This window comes from Ptychodera flava, chromosome 10, assembly GCF_041260155.1.
Source record: "Ptychodera flava strain L36383 chromosome 10, AS_Pfla_20210202, whole genome shotgun sequence".
Lineage (NCBI taxonomy): Eukaryota > Metazoa > Hemichordata > Enteropneusta > Ptychoderidae > Ptychodera > Ptychodera flava.
The window spans coordinates 17,846,949-17,865,881 of record NC_091937.1 but is presented as its reverse complement, the minus strand read 5'-3'; the positions used below and the strand labels follow the sequence as shown (position 1 = coordinate 17,865,881).

The following is an 18,933-nucleotide window of genomic DNA, read 5'->3' as shown; positions in this document are numbered from 1 at the left end:
AGGCTTATCACAAAAAAGTTGGATTCTAACGCTTGCACTCCTTCCTCAGGAAGCTGGTATTGCCGCCTGCATTTCGGACAATTTAACGGTTCTTTCTTCTTGGCTTGTGCAACCAAACATTGCTCGCAGAATGTACACAGGCATGGTAGAATTTTAGGAGACTTGAACTGCTCCAAGCAGATGGTACAACACAAAAAATCCTGGCCGATCCCATCCAACAGTTTACACCCTACAGTAGCAGCCATCTTTAGTTGTACAATGACAACACCCAGAAATGCTTAGTGATGGCACGTACGATACATGCAAACTCTGTTCCTATGGTTTAGCATTGACAAGCATACATAATCGATTTTTCAAACTGAAAGGTGTGATTTAGATTTATTAGTGCTTTCCAACTGCCAAACACCAAAGTCCATGTAAATATGTCATCATATCAAATGTTGGACAATCTAAGATGACAGACAGGTCAAGCATGGCAATCTATAACTTCAAACCTCACTCTGCCACCGAAGTGTGTGCTGACAGTTTTAAAATTTTAGTTCCTTCACACACACCTAAAATCTTACGGAATAATTTTTTTTTAAATCGACACCCATGATACATGATTGACTTGTCCAGTATCATGCTACTGAAATGACATTATTTCGTCGTGTGATTTTATGCTATCAAGTTCCCCCAATCCCAGACTGACCAAGCACACCTCTAATTGATTCTATTGTATACTATCAGTGTACATGTTCTTGTTGACCCCTTCGCACTCTGTTCAGTGGTTAATTACCCCATGATGTCATAGGTTATCTTGGAGCAGGGTTCAAAGGTTAAATAGCACACTTTAAAATTCTTTCTCGTATCATTCTGTTCATTCTTATTAAGGTAGTATGCACCTCGAAAGTGAAAGACTTAAACTTTTGCTCTAACTTTCCTCAAGGAATCTTTCAATCATTCTCTTTCAAAATCAAGAATAAAAATAGGGGGTCACCGTGCAAATTTTGGTACTAGAGAAACAAATTACTCAAGATTTACCGATATTAAAAATTCAAAATGGCCGCCATCCCTGTGTTAACTCTATGGAGAAAAATAAAAATTTTCGAATTTCGAAAAACTAAGCCGGTGAAAAGTTTTCTTTCACCAAGAGCTTTAAAATGAACCGCCACATGTGGTATATCAGAAGAGAATTGTAAAAGTTTGAGAGTCCGAATGTCTGTCCCCGAGGTGCGTTCTTCATTAAGGAGTCTACATTTGTTTAAATGTACAGTTACATCTGAACAACAATAACTTGATTACAATGTTGCCATGAGTATTGGTTATTCAACAGACTTTCATTATTCTTATTTGACTATTTTGCTTCTGAGCAAGAACAAAAAATTCAAAATTTTGTCACAAAAGATCTTGGTAAAGGAATTTATGATATTTCAGTGCTAGGATGTTGAATCTGGTCTCTTTCAACAGACTTATGTTTGTAATGTGTTATGCTCGGTTGTTTAGCTAGAAAATCTGTGAATAAAGACACTGCATTGGGGCTAGCTCATCCATAATGTATTTCCTATAACTGTATTATTCTCAAAATTTGCAATTTTATTTTTTACCAAAATAAAGTTGAATTCTCTGTCTTGTTTCAGCTGTGAATCCGAGGTATATTTTGAGAAACTGGATGGCGGAGTCTGCCATACGCAAGGCTGAAAAGGATGATTTTTCAGAAGTGAGAACTCTCCTGCAGATCTTGCAGAATCCATTTGAAAAGCAGGAAATTGCAGAGATCTCCGGTTATGCTGGTACGCCACCGGACTGGGCAAAGAAGATCAGGGTCAGCTGTTCCTCGTAGAGGACTGGTTGTCTGGAATATAAACACTGGAATTAAAAAATCTGGAGCACATTTGATATGCAACATTCGGACCCAGTCGTGTGTACAAACTAAAAATCTTTTCTAGGTGTCCAGTACCGAAATTGTTAACCTGAGTCCAAGGATGAGCTGGACACTTCAGTGAAATTTGACAAATACTTGCTATTGAGTCCACTATTCTTTGTGTCCATCATTTTGTCAGAGTTGAAAAATTCCATCAGTTTCAGCTGGTGTTATACTTCATGAAGATGATGAGTTCAAAGGTTTGATGGTGACTACTAACCATGGGTAAATGGTTCTAACCAAGCAACTGAAAATGCAAAACACTGCCTTTCAGAAATATATAAAAATGTAAAAGTCAATGGATACCTGGATATTAATGTTGAATCCACATAGGATCACTTACAACAGGGTCAGATTTAGGCTTGATATTGGCTCAAAACGTCCTGAACACCATTTCTTCAGTTCACATACGTGTTTGAGTAAGAGCAGTGGACTGTTATATAACCAGGAGTTATTTTGGCCAAAAATGGAACTAAATCACAAGTAGCAATGTGAAAGATAGCCATCTATTTATTGATGGTGGTTATTTGACTGTCGGTATGCACTGATATATATTAAAGCCCCTGAAGATGTAACTCTTGAAATTTGTTGACCTGAAAAGGCTTTCTTTTTCTCTTGTTTTCTTTAAATTCTACAAATTTTAAGGATATAGTCGTTTACTACTGAAAAATTGGACAAGTAAATTTAAATTTAAACCGTTATTTTGATTTCCCACCATTTTTAGCTCATATTTGGTTTTATATATAAATACCAAAAAAAGCTTATATGATGAGTCGGTGGCGTCTGTATGTCTGTATATTTGTGGGTATATATGTGCGGATGTATGTCCGTCACACACAAAGGCTCCCATACCGCCAAAGCTACCATCTCAGTATTTGGTGTACAGGTAGATGCAGGGGTTGAGATGTGAATTTGTTCAAATGAACATGTCAGTGTCAAAAATGTGCAAATGAGGTAAGAAAAAGGGAAATCCTGCAAATGTGCAGGAGTGGTGGCAGTGAACTGAATCAGCCCACACATCTGAATAAGATGATTTTGACCTTTGACCTATTTGCATGCAGGGTACCTATTATGTTTGGGAGTGGTAGCAGTAACTGAAACAGCTAATTGGTCATTTCCTGTCATTGTTTATGAACTGTGACATATTAACAGATCTACTGAAACCATGGATGTCTATTTTTGTACATCCATGGTAGAAAGATTCTCTGCTATGCATGTTGCTAAAGTTGACCTTCAGTACCTAAAGTTTCAGACCTTATTTACTTTTGTCATTCTTAATTTTCTGGTTTAAATATTTCTTGTTGTTTTTCTGGTTGTACTGTGCAGAATTGTCATAACATCAACGTATAATTTTCCTGCACTGAACAGATAGAAATAACTCTTATTGTTGATCTTTGGTATGTACCAATTCTGATCAAATTTGAACAACACCGTATAATTGCGGTATTTTTAAAACTGGTAATATTACAAAGAAAACAAAGCATATGATGTTCAAGTGGAAAACATTCAGCACTATGCTTTGTATTGGACTACTCTGCTGTTTCTGTGAAGATTGCAATGCATATACCGGTATGCAAAACGTAGAATGTTAGTGCTTTGTCTGCATGAGGGCGCAATTTAAGTTTGGGCAAACGTTAATTATTTATCTTGCTCAAAATTGCACATGCAGTCCCAGTGCACAGTTCATTATACTTGTATAAACACCCCTCAATGAGTACATTCCCCACGAACTTGTCTAAGTTTGGAAGTAAAATCACAAAAATAATGCTAAAAGATAGAGCTATTGGGCCTTTAAATTCTATTGGCTTTATGGCCCCAGAGGGTGAAACTGTGTACCTTCTCCTATTTACGTTACTGTACACTGAACACTTCAAGCACCTGTAGGTGTCATCTCTGTAGATGAGGATGTAACAGCCAGGTGTGGCATGCACTATTAACAGCTACCACATCCAATTTGGAGAAAGTTGAAAGTGTCAAAAATGCAACTACCGGTAGTACAAATATTCATACACAGGTCTCTAACATATTGAAGTCTTTGTATGCTCAATTCTCAAGTGGCGGTTGTATTTCTGTGATAGCAATTGATTAAGTAGATTGAATGTGTGCACATTTGCAACATCATCTAATATTTGTTTTGAACAGGTTATCCTGTATTTCCTGAATAATGTATTTAACTGTTCACATTTACATATTTGTTATGATACCTTTTCGCAACAAACTTTCTTTCGATATTTGCGTTAAGAATAATTGTATAAGTTACTGGAGTGTAAAGGGACAAAATCACCCTAGCATTACCATTGTATTTCTGAAGCACAAAATTATTCTTTTTGGACATTTTTTTTTAAAAGTTTTTTCTTATATATTTATTTTACATTTATTGTGAAGTCATTATAGTTTCAGAACATTTTAACACATTAAGGAGTCACTTGCAAAAGATTTTCAAATTTTATTACAGACAGCATTGACAGATAAACATTACCCAGCCTCCTTTCCCAATACACTGTTCAGTGAACAGGTCCTCAAACACCAATGAGTATTTTGAATTTTACTACCATTTTCTTGTTGGTGAAAATTATAATTTAATTTTACACATCAAGTTAAAAAAGCTGATGCAAAAATATCCAATGAGATAGACTCACAGACAATGATTTTGAAATGTTTTTATTTCTGATTTAGTCAAAAACACTGAAATATTGAGGTTAAGCTTTGCAAAAGATCGGCCTGATTTGAAAGTCTCGGTAATAGTTGAGGGCAGCGCTTGCTCAAGCATGGGTGCTCACGTTGATGAATATCGTACTGGAATTTAAAAATTCCTGCTTTTATCTCGCAGTAGCTGTGGCTACAAGTCTTTTGGAAAATTGTGATTACAGTGCGATTCATTGCAAATAAAATCATAAATTTAAGTCATCATACAGTCAAAGTAAGCCTTCAAGTAGGCCTGATAGCTTTTGGGGAATTTACATTGATTAATGTTTTGTGTGTACAGCCATATAATCTTTGTAGAATAGTATTACATTATCAATAATACCGGACCTGTTATTTTATATATACACCTGTTGTTATCCCTGTAGGGGTAATGAATGGTTCATATCACATGAATAACAAACGTTTGTAATTATGAAAATCACAGACGAAAAATCAGCTGACAAAATAAAAAATAAATTGAATGAGCAAAGAAAACAAAGCAAGCCTAACTACAGTTTAAATATTTAAATAGTAATGAAAAAATTATGTGAGTAGAACATATACATGTGAAAATCTTCTCAAAATAAAAGTGACTTTGATTGTAGAACAAGTCACACACAAAAACAGAGAGAATACAGGGAAGCTGGGTTATTTAGGAGTTCAAATGACAGTATGCCGAGAAACTAATGTGTGCTGAATTGTGGACTGTAGAGGGCGTTTAATAGGGGCACTTCTGTAATCGGTGGAAGAATCTTTATCTCCTGTGGTATGCAGTAATAGTATTAGTTATGTTAATAGTATAAGTAATAGTTACAGTGTAGACAGCACAATTTCCACTTCCTCACCAATGAAATAGAAAGTAGTATAAAGACATGATGCCTCAAAGTTTTGAATCCAAGACTGAATCAATATTATAAATAGTGATGGAACACTAATACATGTATGTTCAAGACATGAATTATTGAGGTTTCTCTCAAAAATGGCATGTTCATGACTCTTTCTGTCTTTAAAATACCGTGCTTTCTTTATTCTTTGTCAATTATGGCTACTTGCCGACTATATCAATTTATTCATTCAGAATTGAAGATGTGTCTTTTGTATTAAGTTCACCCTTTTTGAGAGTTGAACATCCCTTGTGGAGGTGGAATCTCTCTGAGCACAGTCTCTCCCCAGTGGGTGGAGGGACTGTGCTCTGATCATTTGAAATGTTTATAGATAGGGTAGCAGATAATACTAGCGCCACCAATGTTTGGCTTTGTGGTATCGTTTGTTTTAATACCCAAATAATCAAAGAAACACTTGCCACTTTACAGCGTAGTAACTATAAAACTTCTACGTCAAAAATAACCGAAATGTTACCGTCGAGGCAAACACCACTGAAATATTCTTAATTTTCTCCTAAAGATACATTAATCAGTTACAATGTTGGAGATATCTAGAAAATATCTTTATTCTTTTGTAACACTGGTTTCACTGACTTCCAGAGCTATTCATGTCAAAGAAGAACATGTAATAACAGGTGAGGCATATTCAAAATTGCTATCCCAAAAAGGTGATATGAATGTTGAAGATACTGTTTACATGTTAGATGTCTTTGGGTAAGTTAAAATCAATGTCAGCTGATTTTTATTATTTCAAGCTTATGAGTAGCAATATTGTCTATGCTGATTATCTGTGTTTTATTGTCAATCCATGAATGATGTTACTTGATCTTTGCTTCCAGGCTTCTATCATTGCCATAATTAAGACATTTATTTTCATCTGGCATATGATCAATTGAACATACTTTGCACATCAAAGAACTGGCAGACTGAGACATTCGTATTGTGCTTCATGGAACTTGCACGTAAAAGAGCCTGAACAAATGAAGCAAGAATAAGCAGGGTTTTTGGCTTTGTAGTATTCAGCTGTGTGAATGGCTGTACTGTCACTACTATTGGTTGTGATTGTCAGCCACAAAGTGGTCCTACTGAAGTTTTACAATTTTGTAATCTTCTCAGTGCCACAATAGGCTATACAGCTAGCTTATCTGAAACATTTTGTGTGGAGCACTGGAGGCATGCCCAGAAACAGATGGGTGGTTTGGGCAGAGTTGATGATTTTGTATTACTGTGGTTTTACAACTTATCCGGACGCCAAACTTGCTAATTACCCAGCAACTTCGCTGATGAAACCACAGTAATTTGTGGTCAACAGACATTTGAGAACAGATCATCCATTGGTTTGAGTGTACCGTGAAGCTTCCCAGCCATTACAGTTGTTTTCCTTGTTTCTATTGAAAGTATGAAGAGAGAGCTGATGTTTTACCCTTCTTTGCTTGCAAAACAAGCCTGGCAACTAACTTTGTCCAGTGGATTACGTGTTGGACATGTGTCACACTCCCCTGTACATGCTAAGAAATAATATTTTTTTGCGTCAGACATTTTTTGACCACATGAAAACCGATTTGCATGTTGTTTGGGGATATTTTCAACCTTTGAAGTGGTAGCCCTCCCACTACTGACATCAGGTTTGATTGTAGACCAATGAATGTTGCTGCTTCCACTAATTTTGCTGCTTGTCTTGTCCGTGCCACAAGAAGAACATCTACGTTTATCGGACATGCTACATATGGAACATGTTTGGCACGTAAACAAATCAGTGGGTTGTTTGAAAACTGATGACAAGATTATCACAAGTCTTGCAGTATGACTTGACTTCATTTCTGGTGTGGACACTGCAGTATCTTTCTGTCTCGTGCACCCCTAGACTAGTAGATTTCTTTGTATGGCTCAGTGCAATAAGGCTGTGTGTCTGCGTGGCTGATAGATTTCTGTGCACTTTTACACAGTTGTCACACAGACTTTGCTTGCATTCACTGCACCTGAAAGTGGCTGGATTCTCATGACAGCCTTCGCACTTGATCTCAGCTACTTCGGAAACTTGAACATCATGTGGTTGCTGAACAGTTTCCAAAAATTCTATCATAAAGATGTTGGGTTCTATTGCAGACACACCTTCCTTGGGAACTTCATATGTCAGTCCACACTCCGGACAGGTCAAAGATGTTGTTCTGCCAACAAGACAAGCTAGACACTGTTCACAGAACGTATGCCAACATGGTAGAATTTTAGGAGATTCAAACTGTTGAAGACATATTGTGCAACGTATGAAATCTTCATCAACAGTATCGAGATTTTGAGATTCTGCTATAGCTACCATCTTAATTGTCACCAAAGACACGTAGAAATTAACCCTTTATGTTAGTCATAATTTGTCCTCTGACCCGTACTGCCATATATTATTATGAAAACAGACCAGCCTAAGGTAGCAATTGCCCAGCCTGTACCCTGGAACTGCAGCCAGAGATGTTTACTTTTTCATATCTCTATTGACTGACAAAAGTGTTGCTATGGCATTTTAAAAAATCTCAGCTAAACTGAACTGTAGCCAATCTTAACTAGTATTAGGCCTACTGTAAAATAAATGTCATTCATTTGACCTTAGACTTATGAAACTCTGTAAACGTAAAGTACAACATACACATTATTGCAATTTGCCACGTAGACAGATCGGACTTTAAATTTTACTTGAAATCGAAATGCTTGACACTTTATTTGAAATTGTAACACAGGAGACTTATGTGACTGTGACAAGAGTGGTGTCAGGTGGCTATCATGAAAACACCTTGAAAATCAGCTGGGTTCACATACACTGTACATTAATTGTGGTTTACGTGTCACTGTACTTGTTGAATAGGTGTGCTTGATCTGATACCTATATTTTTATCTATGAATGTGATAAACTGGAAGATGCATGGCTTGAGGCAGCATAGTTCATGCCCTGTGCCCTACTTACTTACAATACATAGTCCAGTCTGTAAGTGTGCATGTACAATTGATATGCAATGTATATAAAGCCTGCTGAAGAAGTGTTTTGATGGCAGCTACCATTGTGGACAAGCTGGAAGTCGATGATAATTGTTGCAGTTTCAAGTTAACTTTGTGATAATTTCTTTGATAGCATTTGTACCAAATTGAGAAAATATCCTATCGATATTGGTTATCATGTACTTAGTCACTGATTGATGGGGAGAAGTTATGAAAAGGTTAACCCAAATCCTGCCAGACAGTATCACTTCCCTATATGCTGACATGCTTCACAGACACGTACAAATGGACCCTTTATGTTTATCATTTTTAACAGCTGCAACTTTTGTCAAAAGTGTTTCCTTCTCTAAACCACTATCAATATTGGGAGTGACACTCTGATACTAGCTGGGTCAGAAGTGTGTAAAATAATTATTGATCACAGGTATCTACATCAGTCTAATAATAAAATCTTCATTGCAGGATACAAAGTTTACAATAATCCGTACTATGATTCAGGTTTACTGTCTATAGGCAAGTTTATTTGGCATACTTCATTTCTTGACCACTGGAATCAAAAGATGTAAAACAAGATAGCATTACTGTGATGTAAAAATTCAACTGTCAGATTCATAATTCGTCTTCATGTCTATTTGCAAATACCATTTATTCTTCTAGATCGTTTGTGTTTAATAAGTAAAAATACTTTATTTCACCAAAATATTTAGGTGTCGGTACAACAGTAGCCCTGCATACGATGCTGTGTGTTCCGCTACAGCTGATCGCCCCGCGCTCACCACAATCACAATCACTGTCTTGTCCATGCCACAAGCAACTGATGATTCTGATGAGCGGGGCGATTAGCTGTAGCGGAACACACAGCATCGTACGCAGGGCTAGTACAACAGCAGCAAATCGGTGTTACACCAGACAGAAATTGGTGTGCTGTGACATGAGCATCACCTGGTATATAGAATCATTTCAGATTATGCGGTATGCAACTTGCAAACAACCTGATGAGTGATGAAGCTCTGTAGTTTGATGGTACATATGAGTTATATCATTGTCGTCACTAGGAGATAAAATATGATCTGAGTGATTTCAATTGACTGAGAAAGACCATGGCTTACTTTTCAAAAGGTGAAGGAATAAATACTTCTCGCTCGGAACCAGCAAATCAGACACAGTTGGAACCAGACTGCAATATTTGCTTGAAAGTAGACGTACAACATTTAATTGTCACAACATGAACAAATATGAATGAGAACATGCCAAACTAAATCCTGAAGTAGTTGTACGGGCACCTTCAAATCAGAAATGCTTAACACAATGGCTGATGACAGTATGAAGGAGTGGCTGACAATTTTCTTACCGTACACATCGCAAGCAAAGTTCTACACTCTTCAAACTGGCAACCAGAGTCAGTTTTTGTGCAAAATTGAAAATAAATGAGTACTAAAATAGAACTGGAAGCATAAATACTGTAAAACTGAAAACAGCAAAAGTACAGTAAAATATTTTGAAGTTGACATCATTTACATGGTAGACAAAAGTCCCTCTGACCACAAAGCCATCAGCATGTCTAGTTTCATCTTTGTCTCTAACGCCAGATCTGTCACTGCCATGAACCTGTCACTGTTGCCATTCAGTTGTTGCAGTGCTGTCAAACAGTCAACGGAAAACTTCAGTCCAGCAGGTCAAGGCAAAACACCACTGAAATATGTTTATTCTTTTGTAACACTAGTTTCACTGACTAATAGAGCTATTCATGCCAAAGAAGTACACGTAATAACAGGTGAGGCATATATTCAAACTTGCTATCCTAAAAAGGGCGAATGATGAAGATACTGTTTACATGTTAGATGTCTTTGGACAAGTTAAAATCAATTGTCAGCTGATTTCTATTTTCTTTCAAGCTTACGAGTAGCTATATACTGTCTATGCTGATCAACTGTGTTTTGTTGTCGATCTATGAATGATGTTACTTGACCTTTGCTTACAGGCTTCTATCATTGCCATAAACTAGACATTTACTTTCATCTGGCATATTATCAATTGAAAATACTTGACACATCTGAGAACAGGAAGACCGAGACCTTTGTATTGTGTTCCATGGAACTTGCATGTAAAAAAGCCTGAAAAAATGAGGCAAGAGCAAGCAGGTTTTTTGCTGTGCAGTATTCAGCTGTGTGAATGGCTGTACTGTCATTATCACTGGTTGTGATTGTCAGCCACAAAGTGATCCTACTAAAGTTTTACAATTTTTGTATCCAGATCTTCTCAGTGCCACAATAAGCTATACAGCTAGCTTTACCTGAAACATTTCGTGTGGCACACTTGAGGCATGCCCAGAACCCGCTGGGTGGTTTGGGCAGAGCTGATGATTTTGTATTCATTTGTGGTCCACAGACTTTGAGAATTAACTGTTCATCAGTTGGTTTTGGTTTACCATTAAGCTTACCAGCTGCTGCAGCTGTTTTCCTCATTTCTGTTCCAATTAGGGTGACAGTGCCGATGTTTTACCCCTCTCTACTTGCAGAACAAACCTGACAACTAACTTTGTCCAGTGGGTTATGCTTTCAAAACGTGTCACACACTCTGATAAGTGCTGTGAAATATGAATTTTTTGTCTCAGACGTTTTTTGACCAACAGAAAACACATTTGCATGTTGGTCGGGGTTATTTTGAGCCTTTGAAGTGGTAGCCTTTTCACTACTAACATTGCGCGTAACCTCTGGCCTAGGAATTTTACTGCTTTGGTTAATTTTGCTGCCAGTCTTGTCTGTGTGACAAGCAGAACATCTACTTTTATCTGACATACTGTGGAACATGTTTGGCACATTCAGAAACCAGTGGGTTGTGTGGAAACTGTTGATGATTTTGTCATGTTGGACAGTACTTGACCATATGAAACCCTAGTTGTGGGTTTGGTTTGGTTAATACTAGCCTAGCTTTGGTGTGGTTGTCATCCTAGTGCTGACATTGGGTTTGATCACTGGCCCATGAATGTTGGTCCTTTAGTTAATTTTGCTGCAAATCTTTCTATGCCACAAAGAAAGCATTCATCCGACATATTATATATGGAACATGTTTGGCACATCCAGATACCAGTGGGTTGTGTGTGAATTGATGATGATTTTGTTGTGCTTGATTGTACTTGAAAGAAAAATCCTCCAGGTTTGGTTTGGTTATTATTAGCCTTGGGTGTAGTTCTCATCCCAGTGCTGACATTGGGTTTGATTGCTGGCCCATGAATGTTGCTGCTTTTGTTGCTTGTCTTGTCCATGCCACAAGCAACTAATGATTCTGATGATGATTTTGTTGTGGTTGATGGTATTTGAAAGAAAAATCCTCCAGGTTTGGTTTGGTTATTATTAGCCTTTGGTGTGGTTCTCATCCCAGTGCTTACATTGGGTTTGATTGTTTGCCCATGAATGTTGCTATTTTGCTTAATTTTGAGGCCAGTCTTGTCTTTGCCACAAGCAAGACAGTTACTTTTGTCTGACATATTATGTGTGGAACATGTTTGGCACATCCGGAAACCAGAAGGTTGTGTGAAAACTGGTGATGATTTTGTTGTGGTTGATGGTACTTGAAAGAAAAATCCTCCAGGTTTGGTTTGGTTATTATTAGCCTCGGGTGTAGTTCTCATCCCAGTGCTGACATTGGGTTTGATTGCTGGCCCATGAATGTTGCTGCTTTGGTTGCCTGTCTTGTCCATGCCACAAGCAAAACATTTGCTTTTATTTGACATATTACCTAAGGAACACTTTTGGCACGTCCAGAAACCAGTGGGTTGTTCAAAAACTAATGATGATTTTGTTGTGTTTGATAGTACTTCACCAAACGATAACCGAGTTGTAGGTTGTTTAACTTTACTGGTACTATCAACCTTAGGTGGACCTGACCTACTGGCATTAGGTTTTGCTCTTGAGCTGTGTTTACTCTTCTTGTCTTTGTTTTCTGGTTTATTTGCAGAGCAAGTTACACATCTAACTTTATCTGAAGTATTAAATGTGGGACACATTTCGCAAGCCCAGTCACTGGCAGGTTGTTTATACTGTAGTGATGACCTGGCTGCATTACAAGGTTGTGGATCAACCTGATTTGCCAGTTGTTTGGTGTTACTATCAAGCTTACTGGTGAGGAGTACTGTGCTGTCTCTGCCGTCATTAGACTTGATTGTTGACCCCAAAGTGGGGAGTTTTTGATTGTCTTTGCATCCTGGCATATCTGCGCCACAAGCTAAACATCTGACTTTATCTGACATGTTACTTTTGGAACATGTTTGGCATGTCCAGTGAGAAGGCTGTTTAGAAAATGCTGATTTTGTCATAGCAGATTGTCCTCGACCAAATGAAGACTGACCAGAAGGTTGTTTTATTTCACCACTGCAATTCTTGCTGATGTCTTTATCACTCTGCAAGGCCCATTTTAATGATGACACAAAGGTTGTGATGCCTCGGCCATTCTGGTCTGATAACAATTTCTCTCTTGTATTTGCTTCTGTGACTGGACCTGTAATTTTTGGTTTGTCTGTCTGATTTAGAGTGCTTTGACCGAATTTTCCATTTAGCTCTTCTGTGTGACACTTCTGACACTTGGCCACATCTGTGCAATCTTTGCACTGCTGGACATCAGTGTTCACTTTGAACTTCGATGGTGCGGTTGATGTTGACCGTGATGCCGTTTGACTGAATGCACCGGACATTTTCATTTTGCCGTGACTTTCAGTCTTGTCTGAACTGTCCCTTGTGACAGCAGACATCAATAGTGACACAATCATGCCCTCATTGAAATTTTTTTCTCTAAAAAATGCTTCCTGCAATTTCAGTGGTTTAGATCCAATTTTAGCCAACTCTAATTCAATTTTACCTTTGGTGGAGAGAAGTTTTACTGCATTCCCATGCTTCATCAACATTTTTATATCATTGCATACTCGTTTAATTTTGTTCTCTTTTAATTTTAACACGGTTATATCAGTATTTGCCTTCCTTATCTTCATTTCATAATTTGTTATCAACTCATTCACCAATCTCTTTTCTTCTTTCCTGATTTTGTCAATTATTTCAGCAGCTTTCCTTCTCACCAGGTGTTCATCTGTCTTTCTACGTTCTTTTAGCTCGGTATACGTTCTTTTCAGCATCTTGTTGCTTCAATATCAGGTTATCAACGACAGCTGTCAACTGTTGACGATACTCATTGGCTGTGTCTTCAATATCGTTGTAGACATGTCCTGCCTTGCAGACTTCCAAAATGCAATGTGAACATACAAGATTATTGCAAGTCTTGCAGTATAACTTTACTTCATTTCTGGTGTGGACACTGCACTTTCTTTCTGTCTCATGCATTCCAGGAGGAGATAGTTTCTTTGTATCACTCAATGCAATCAGGCTGTGTGTCTGCGTGGCTGATAGATTTCTGTGCACTTTTATACAGTTGTCACACAGATTTTGCTTGCATTCACTGCACCTAAAAGTGGCTGGATTCTCGTTACACCCTTCACACCTGATCTCAGCTACTTCAGAAGCTTGAACGACTTGTTGTTGCTGAACGATTTCCAAAAATTCCATCATAAAGATGTTGGGTTCCATTGCAGACACATCCCCCCTGAGAACTTGATGTGTCTGTCCACACTCCGGGCAAGTCACGGATGTCGAACAATCAACAAGACAGACTACACACTGTTCACAGAACGTGTGCCGACATGGTAAAATTTTAGGAGATTCAAACTGTTGACGACATATTTTGCAACGTATGAAATCTTCATCAACAGTATCGAGACTTTGAGTTACCGTTACAGCTGCCATCTTGTCACCAAAGACACGTAGAAGTGGACCCTTTATGTTAGTCATAATTTTTCCCCTTACCGGTACTGACGTATATTATTATGAGAACAGACCAGACTAGCATAGTTCAGCCTGTACCGTAACCATAAATGTATACTTTAGCCAGATATGTTTACTTTCCATATCTCTATTGACTGACAAAAGTGTTGCTATGGCATTTGAAAAAGTTTGTCAGCTAAAGTGAACTGTAGCCAATCTAAACTTAATATTACCATAAAATCAAATGTCACTCATTTGACCTACATTAATGAAACTCTGTAAACATACTGTACTACATACATTATTGCAATTAGATACGACGTTTTGAATTTTACTGGAAATTGAATGCTTGACACTTCATTTGAAGTCTTGACAAAGGCGATATTGCCGGAACAAGAGAGCTATCATGAAAACACCTCGAACAGCAGCGGCGCTCACATACATGATCATCAATTGTGGTTTATGTGTTGCTGTACTTGTTGAATATATGTGCTTGATCTGATACCATTCTTATCTCTGAATGTTAAACAAAAAGATGCATGACGTGCGACAGCGTAGTTCCAGCCTTGTGCCCTCCTACAATTATAGTCCAGTCTATAAGTGTAAATGTACAATTGATGTGCGCTGTATATAAAGCCTGCTTTGAAGGAGAGTTTTTGATGGCCACTGCCTGTCTTGGACAAGCTGGAAGTCAACAATAATTGTTGGAATTTCAAGTAACCTTTGTGATAATTTCTTTCATAGCATTCGTTTCAAATTGAGAAAAACATCCTATCAATATTGATTATCATGTACTTAGTCACTGATTGATGGGGAGAAGTTATGAAAAAGATTAATCCCAATCCTGCCAGACAGTATCACTTCCCCATTTGCTGACATGCTTTACTGACACGTACAAATGGACCCTTTATGTTTATCATACTTAACAGCTACTACTTTTGTCCTTAGTGTTTCCTTCTTCAAACCACTATCAATATTTGGGAGTGACACTCTGATATTGACTGGATCAGAAGTATGTAAAATATTATTATTGATTATGGGTATCTACATTGGTCGAGTAATAAAACCTTCATTGTAGGATACAAAGTTTACAGTTATCTGTACCATGATTCAGATATTACCCTCTAAAGGTCAGTTTCTGGGTTCATTTGGCTCACTTCATTTCTTGACCATTGAAATATGAATAAAAAAAATGTAAAACAGGATAGCATCAATGTATCCACATTGCTAAGTTGTACATAATTTAAGCTGACAGGATTCATGGCGCCTCTTCATGTCTATTTACACATTACCATTTATTCTTCTTGGTAAATTGTTTGTTTTATAGAGGCAAAATACTTTATTTCACCAAAGTATTTTGTTGTCTGTATAATGGCGGAAAATTAGTGTGCTGTGACACACAGCATCACATTTTTTTTACTGTGATAATTTTCAGATGTATGGTAGATAGAATCATTTCAGATTATTTGGTATCTGATACTGAAGAAAACTATTTCAAACACTTAAAAAAATGCATCTTGCAAATTAACAACCTGGCGAGTGATGAAGCTCTGCAGTTTGATGGTACATATGACTTATACCATTGTCATCACTAGATGATAAAGTGTGATCTGAGTGATTGACTAAAAAAGACAATGGCTTACTTTTCAAAGAGTGGAAGAATAAATATTTGTTGCTCAGAACGTGCAAATCAGACACAGTTGGAACCAGACTGCAATATTTGCTTGAAAGTAGACGTACAACATTTAATTGTCACAGCATGATCAAATATGAATGAGAACATGCCAAACTAAATCCTGAAGTATGGCAGTTTCAAATCAGAGATGCTAACACAATGGCTGATGGCAGTGTGAAGTAGTTGCTGACAATAAGCAAAGTTCAGCATTCTTCAAACTGGTAACTCGTGTCTGTTTTTGTACAAAGTTAAAAACTAAATACTGTAAAACTCAAAACAGCAAAAGTTACAGTGAAATATTTTGAAGTTCACATCAATTACATGGTGGACAAAAGTCCCTCTGACCACAAAGCCATCAGCATGTCTAGTTTCAATAATTCTTTGTCTCTAACTCCAGATCTGACACTGCCAAGAACCTGTCACTGTTGCTCTTCGGTTGTCGCAGTGCTGGCAAACAGTCAACGGAAAACTTCAGTCCAGCAGCGTGCAAAGTAGCAAGAAAAAATTAATGCTTGAGATCACATGCTCAGAGCCTGTCCCTAGAGACACAGGAATTACGCACACTGTGACCCAAAGCCACTTGTTAGCACTAAGTCTTCATATACCGGTATGTCACCACTGCAAATTGCACTGCCCACTGTTTAGGCAAAAAGATATTAATATTTTTTCTCACACATGATCTTTTAACGTAATCTCTCAACAGTGATTTTCTGTAGAAGATTAGAAATAACTTGAGCTTCCACTGTAATTGTCTTGAAAAAGAACAAAATATTTGAGGTAAGTTTATCGTAGGCCAATCAGAGAACTCTGGTGTAAAAAGTCACTCTTCAAAGTAGTGGTCATTACCAATGCTTTTGAGTAGTTATGTATTTCATTCACTTTGAAAAAAACCGTCAAAATATTTCCTTACAGATGTGCTAAGCAAACTATCTTGACTCGCACCAACTTTGTAAAAGACCTTGGTGTATTTTTAACAAGTAAACTTAACTGGAGTATGCACATTAACCATGTTGTTTCAAAGGCTTTTAAAATGCTTGGATTTATCAAGCGTTCTTGTAAATATTTTAATAGTATCAAGGTTTTAAAAACATTGTATGTCTCCTACGTCAGAAGCCACGTTGAATACTGCTCACCCATCTGGTCCCCTCATCAATTATATTTGATAAAGAAATTAGAAAGAGTCCAAATAAAATTTATCAAGTATCTTTGTTTCCGTTCATCGATGGCTTACTCAAGGGCTCTGTATAGTAACCTATGTTATGAATTTCGCCTTCCCACATTGGAGAACAGGCGGAAATTTTTAGACACCCTTTTTCTTTATAAAATCCTTCACTCAGTTTATAGCGTTCCAGATGTTCTTGCACAGATTCATTTTAACGTTCCTGCTTTTACCTTGCGTCGTGCTGTTCTTTTTAGACCAGTGTCAGCACGTACGAATATCTTGAAACACTCATTTTTATCACGAGCTCAGACATATTTTAATTCTATCTGTAACAAGCAAAATTTGGATATTTTTAATAACTTCAGTAATTTTCGTCATGGATTATGTAAGATCCTTTTTTCTGAATAATTACTTTTTTCTGGATGTATTTCTGTTTATCCTTCGCTGTGTTGTTGTTTTTTTTGTTTTTTTTATGTGAATTCTCCTGTCTGTTTGTTTACGTTGTTACTGTTATATATTTTTCGTTTTTGTATTATATTTTAATTTTCAAACGAACCTGTTATTGGGGCAACCTGTTGGTTCGAGATTAAATAAAATAAAAAAAAAATAAAATAAAATAAAATTTCTAGCAATTGCTGTAAGACAAATTTGCTACAATTTGAAATAATTATATGATTGATACAATGGTATTACATGCGAAATCCTTGAAAAGAACTGGTCGGGAGAATTGATTAATTCGATCATTGCTGTGGTGGCTTATGAGTACATGTCAGGCCCTTGAATCATAAAAAAGATGACGTAATCGATATACAAAATCAACTTCAGAGCCTATATTGGTTTCACAGGTTTGATAGCTGTAGCAATGCGCTTCACTCTCTCACCTTCTTGATAAGGTCCTTGGGATCACGGTAATGTGGTGGAACGCGATTGCAAATGAAGTCAAGCTGCATCGCATCGGCAGATGAAGTGTATACGACTCAATACTGGTTCAGACCAAACCCAAAATAGTTTTTATGGTAAGCTTTTATATTCCATTTGCATGTATATTGAATAGATATTTGAAATATACTCTGCAAGCTTAAAGTACATTGGTGAGAGCCTGGTCATATTACTTTAATTTTACTAAATAATCAAAACTCTAGTCTGTGAAGGAAATGTATTGTGATAGTCCTCGTATATGCTGTTTAAACAAGTTTAGAGCATGGCATATTATTCAATGTTACTAAACAATCAGAAGTCTAGTCTGTGAAGGAAAATTATTGCAATAGTCCTTCCAATATATGCTGTTTTAACAGGCAAAGATTGCTTTCTTTAGGACTTCATGAAAAGAGCTGGATCTGTCGTAAAATCAGACCAAGCTGGCAAGCATCTACTTAATGTGGGAATTCCCCCACCATGCACCAGTTTGGATAATATAACAATGGAACATTCCATGTGGTATTGGGAGTAGGTGGAATGGTCAATTCCATTAGGTTCAAGGGAAGTCTTCTACTGAACTCCACTGAACTATCCATTTCTCTCTCTAGCAGATTTGGAAGAATTATAGACAGTACATGTAGGTCACCCCATGTGCTGAAAATGGGAAGCATGGACACATTTATTCACTTGATTTGTTTTATATAACGAAGTCCTAGATGGAATGATCAATATAGGCCAGCACAAGTGTCATATGTTTGCCAGGCTGTAAGATTGTACACAGGATTGTGCAAAATGTGTTAACTGTCAAATTATGAAAATTGCACACGTGCTGCCCTGGTTTTTTATCATCCTTGAAGCACAACAATATGGTTTCATTCTGAATATGCCAGACAGGTGGTTGATTCAATGGGGAG

The 18,933-nt window shown here is 37.3% G+C and overlaps 2 protein-coding genes across 3 annotated transcripts in view; both read left to right on the top strand.

Moving 5' to 3' along the window:
• The window catches only part of LOC139142158 (biotin--protein ligase-like), a 635,662-nt gene that overhangs the window by 451,535 nt on the left and 165,194 nt on the right, over nucleotides 1–18,933 (top strand). The gene's annotated exons all lie outside the window — the stretch shown is intronic.
• LOC139142142 (protein adenylyltransferase SelO-like) overlaps nucleotides 1–18,933 on the top strand; it is a 36,402-nt gene that overhangs the window by 13,740 nt on the left and 3,729 nt on the right. Inside the window, exon 10 of one of the 2 annotated variants that reach the window (XM_070711988.1) lies at nucleotides 1,620–1,632. In XM_070711988.1, coding sequence (XP_070568089.1) covers nucleotides 1,620–1,632 — 13 coding nt within the window. Of the gene's footprint in view, nucleotides 1–1,619; nucleotides 2,569–18,933 lie in introns of those variants that run through there. The other variant, XM_070711987.1, reaches the window with a different exon arrangement.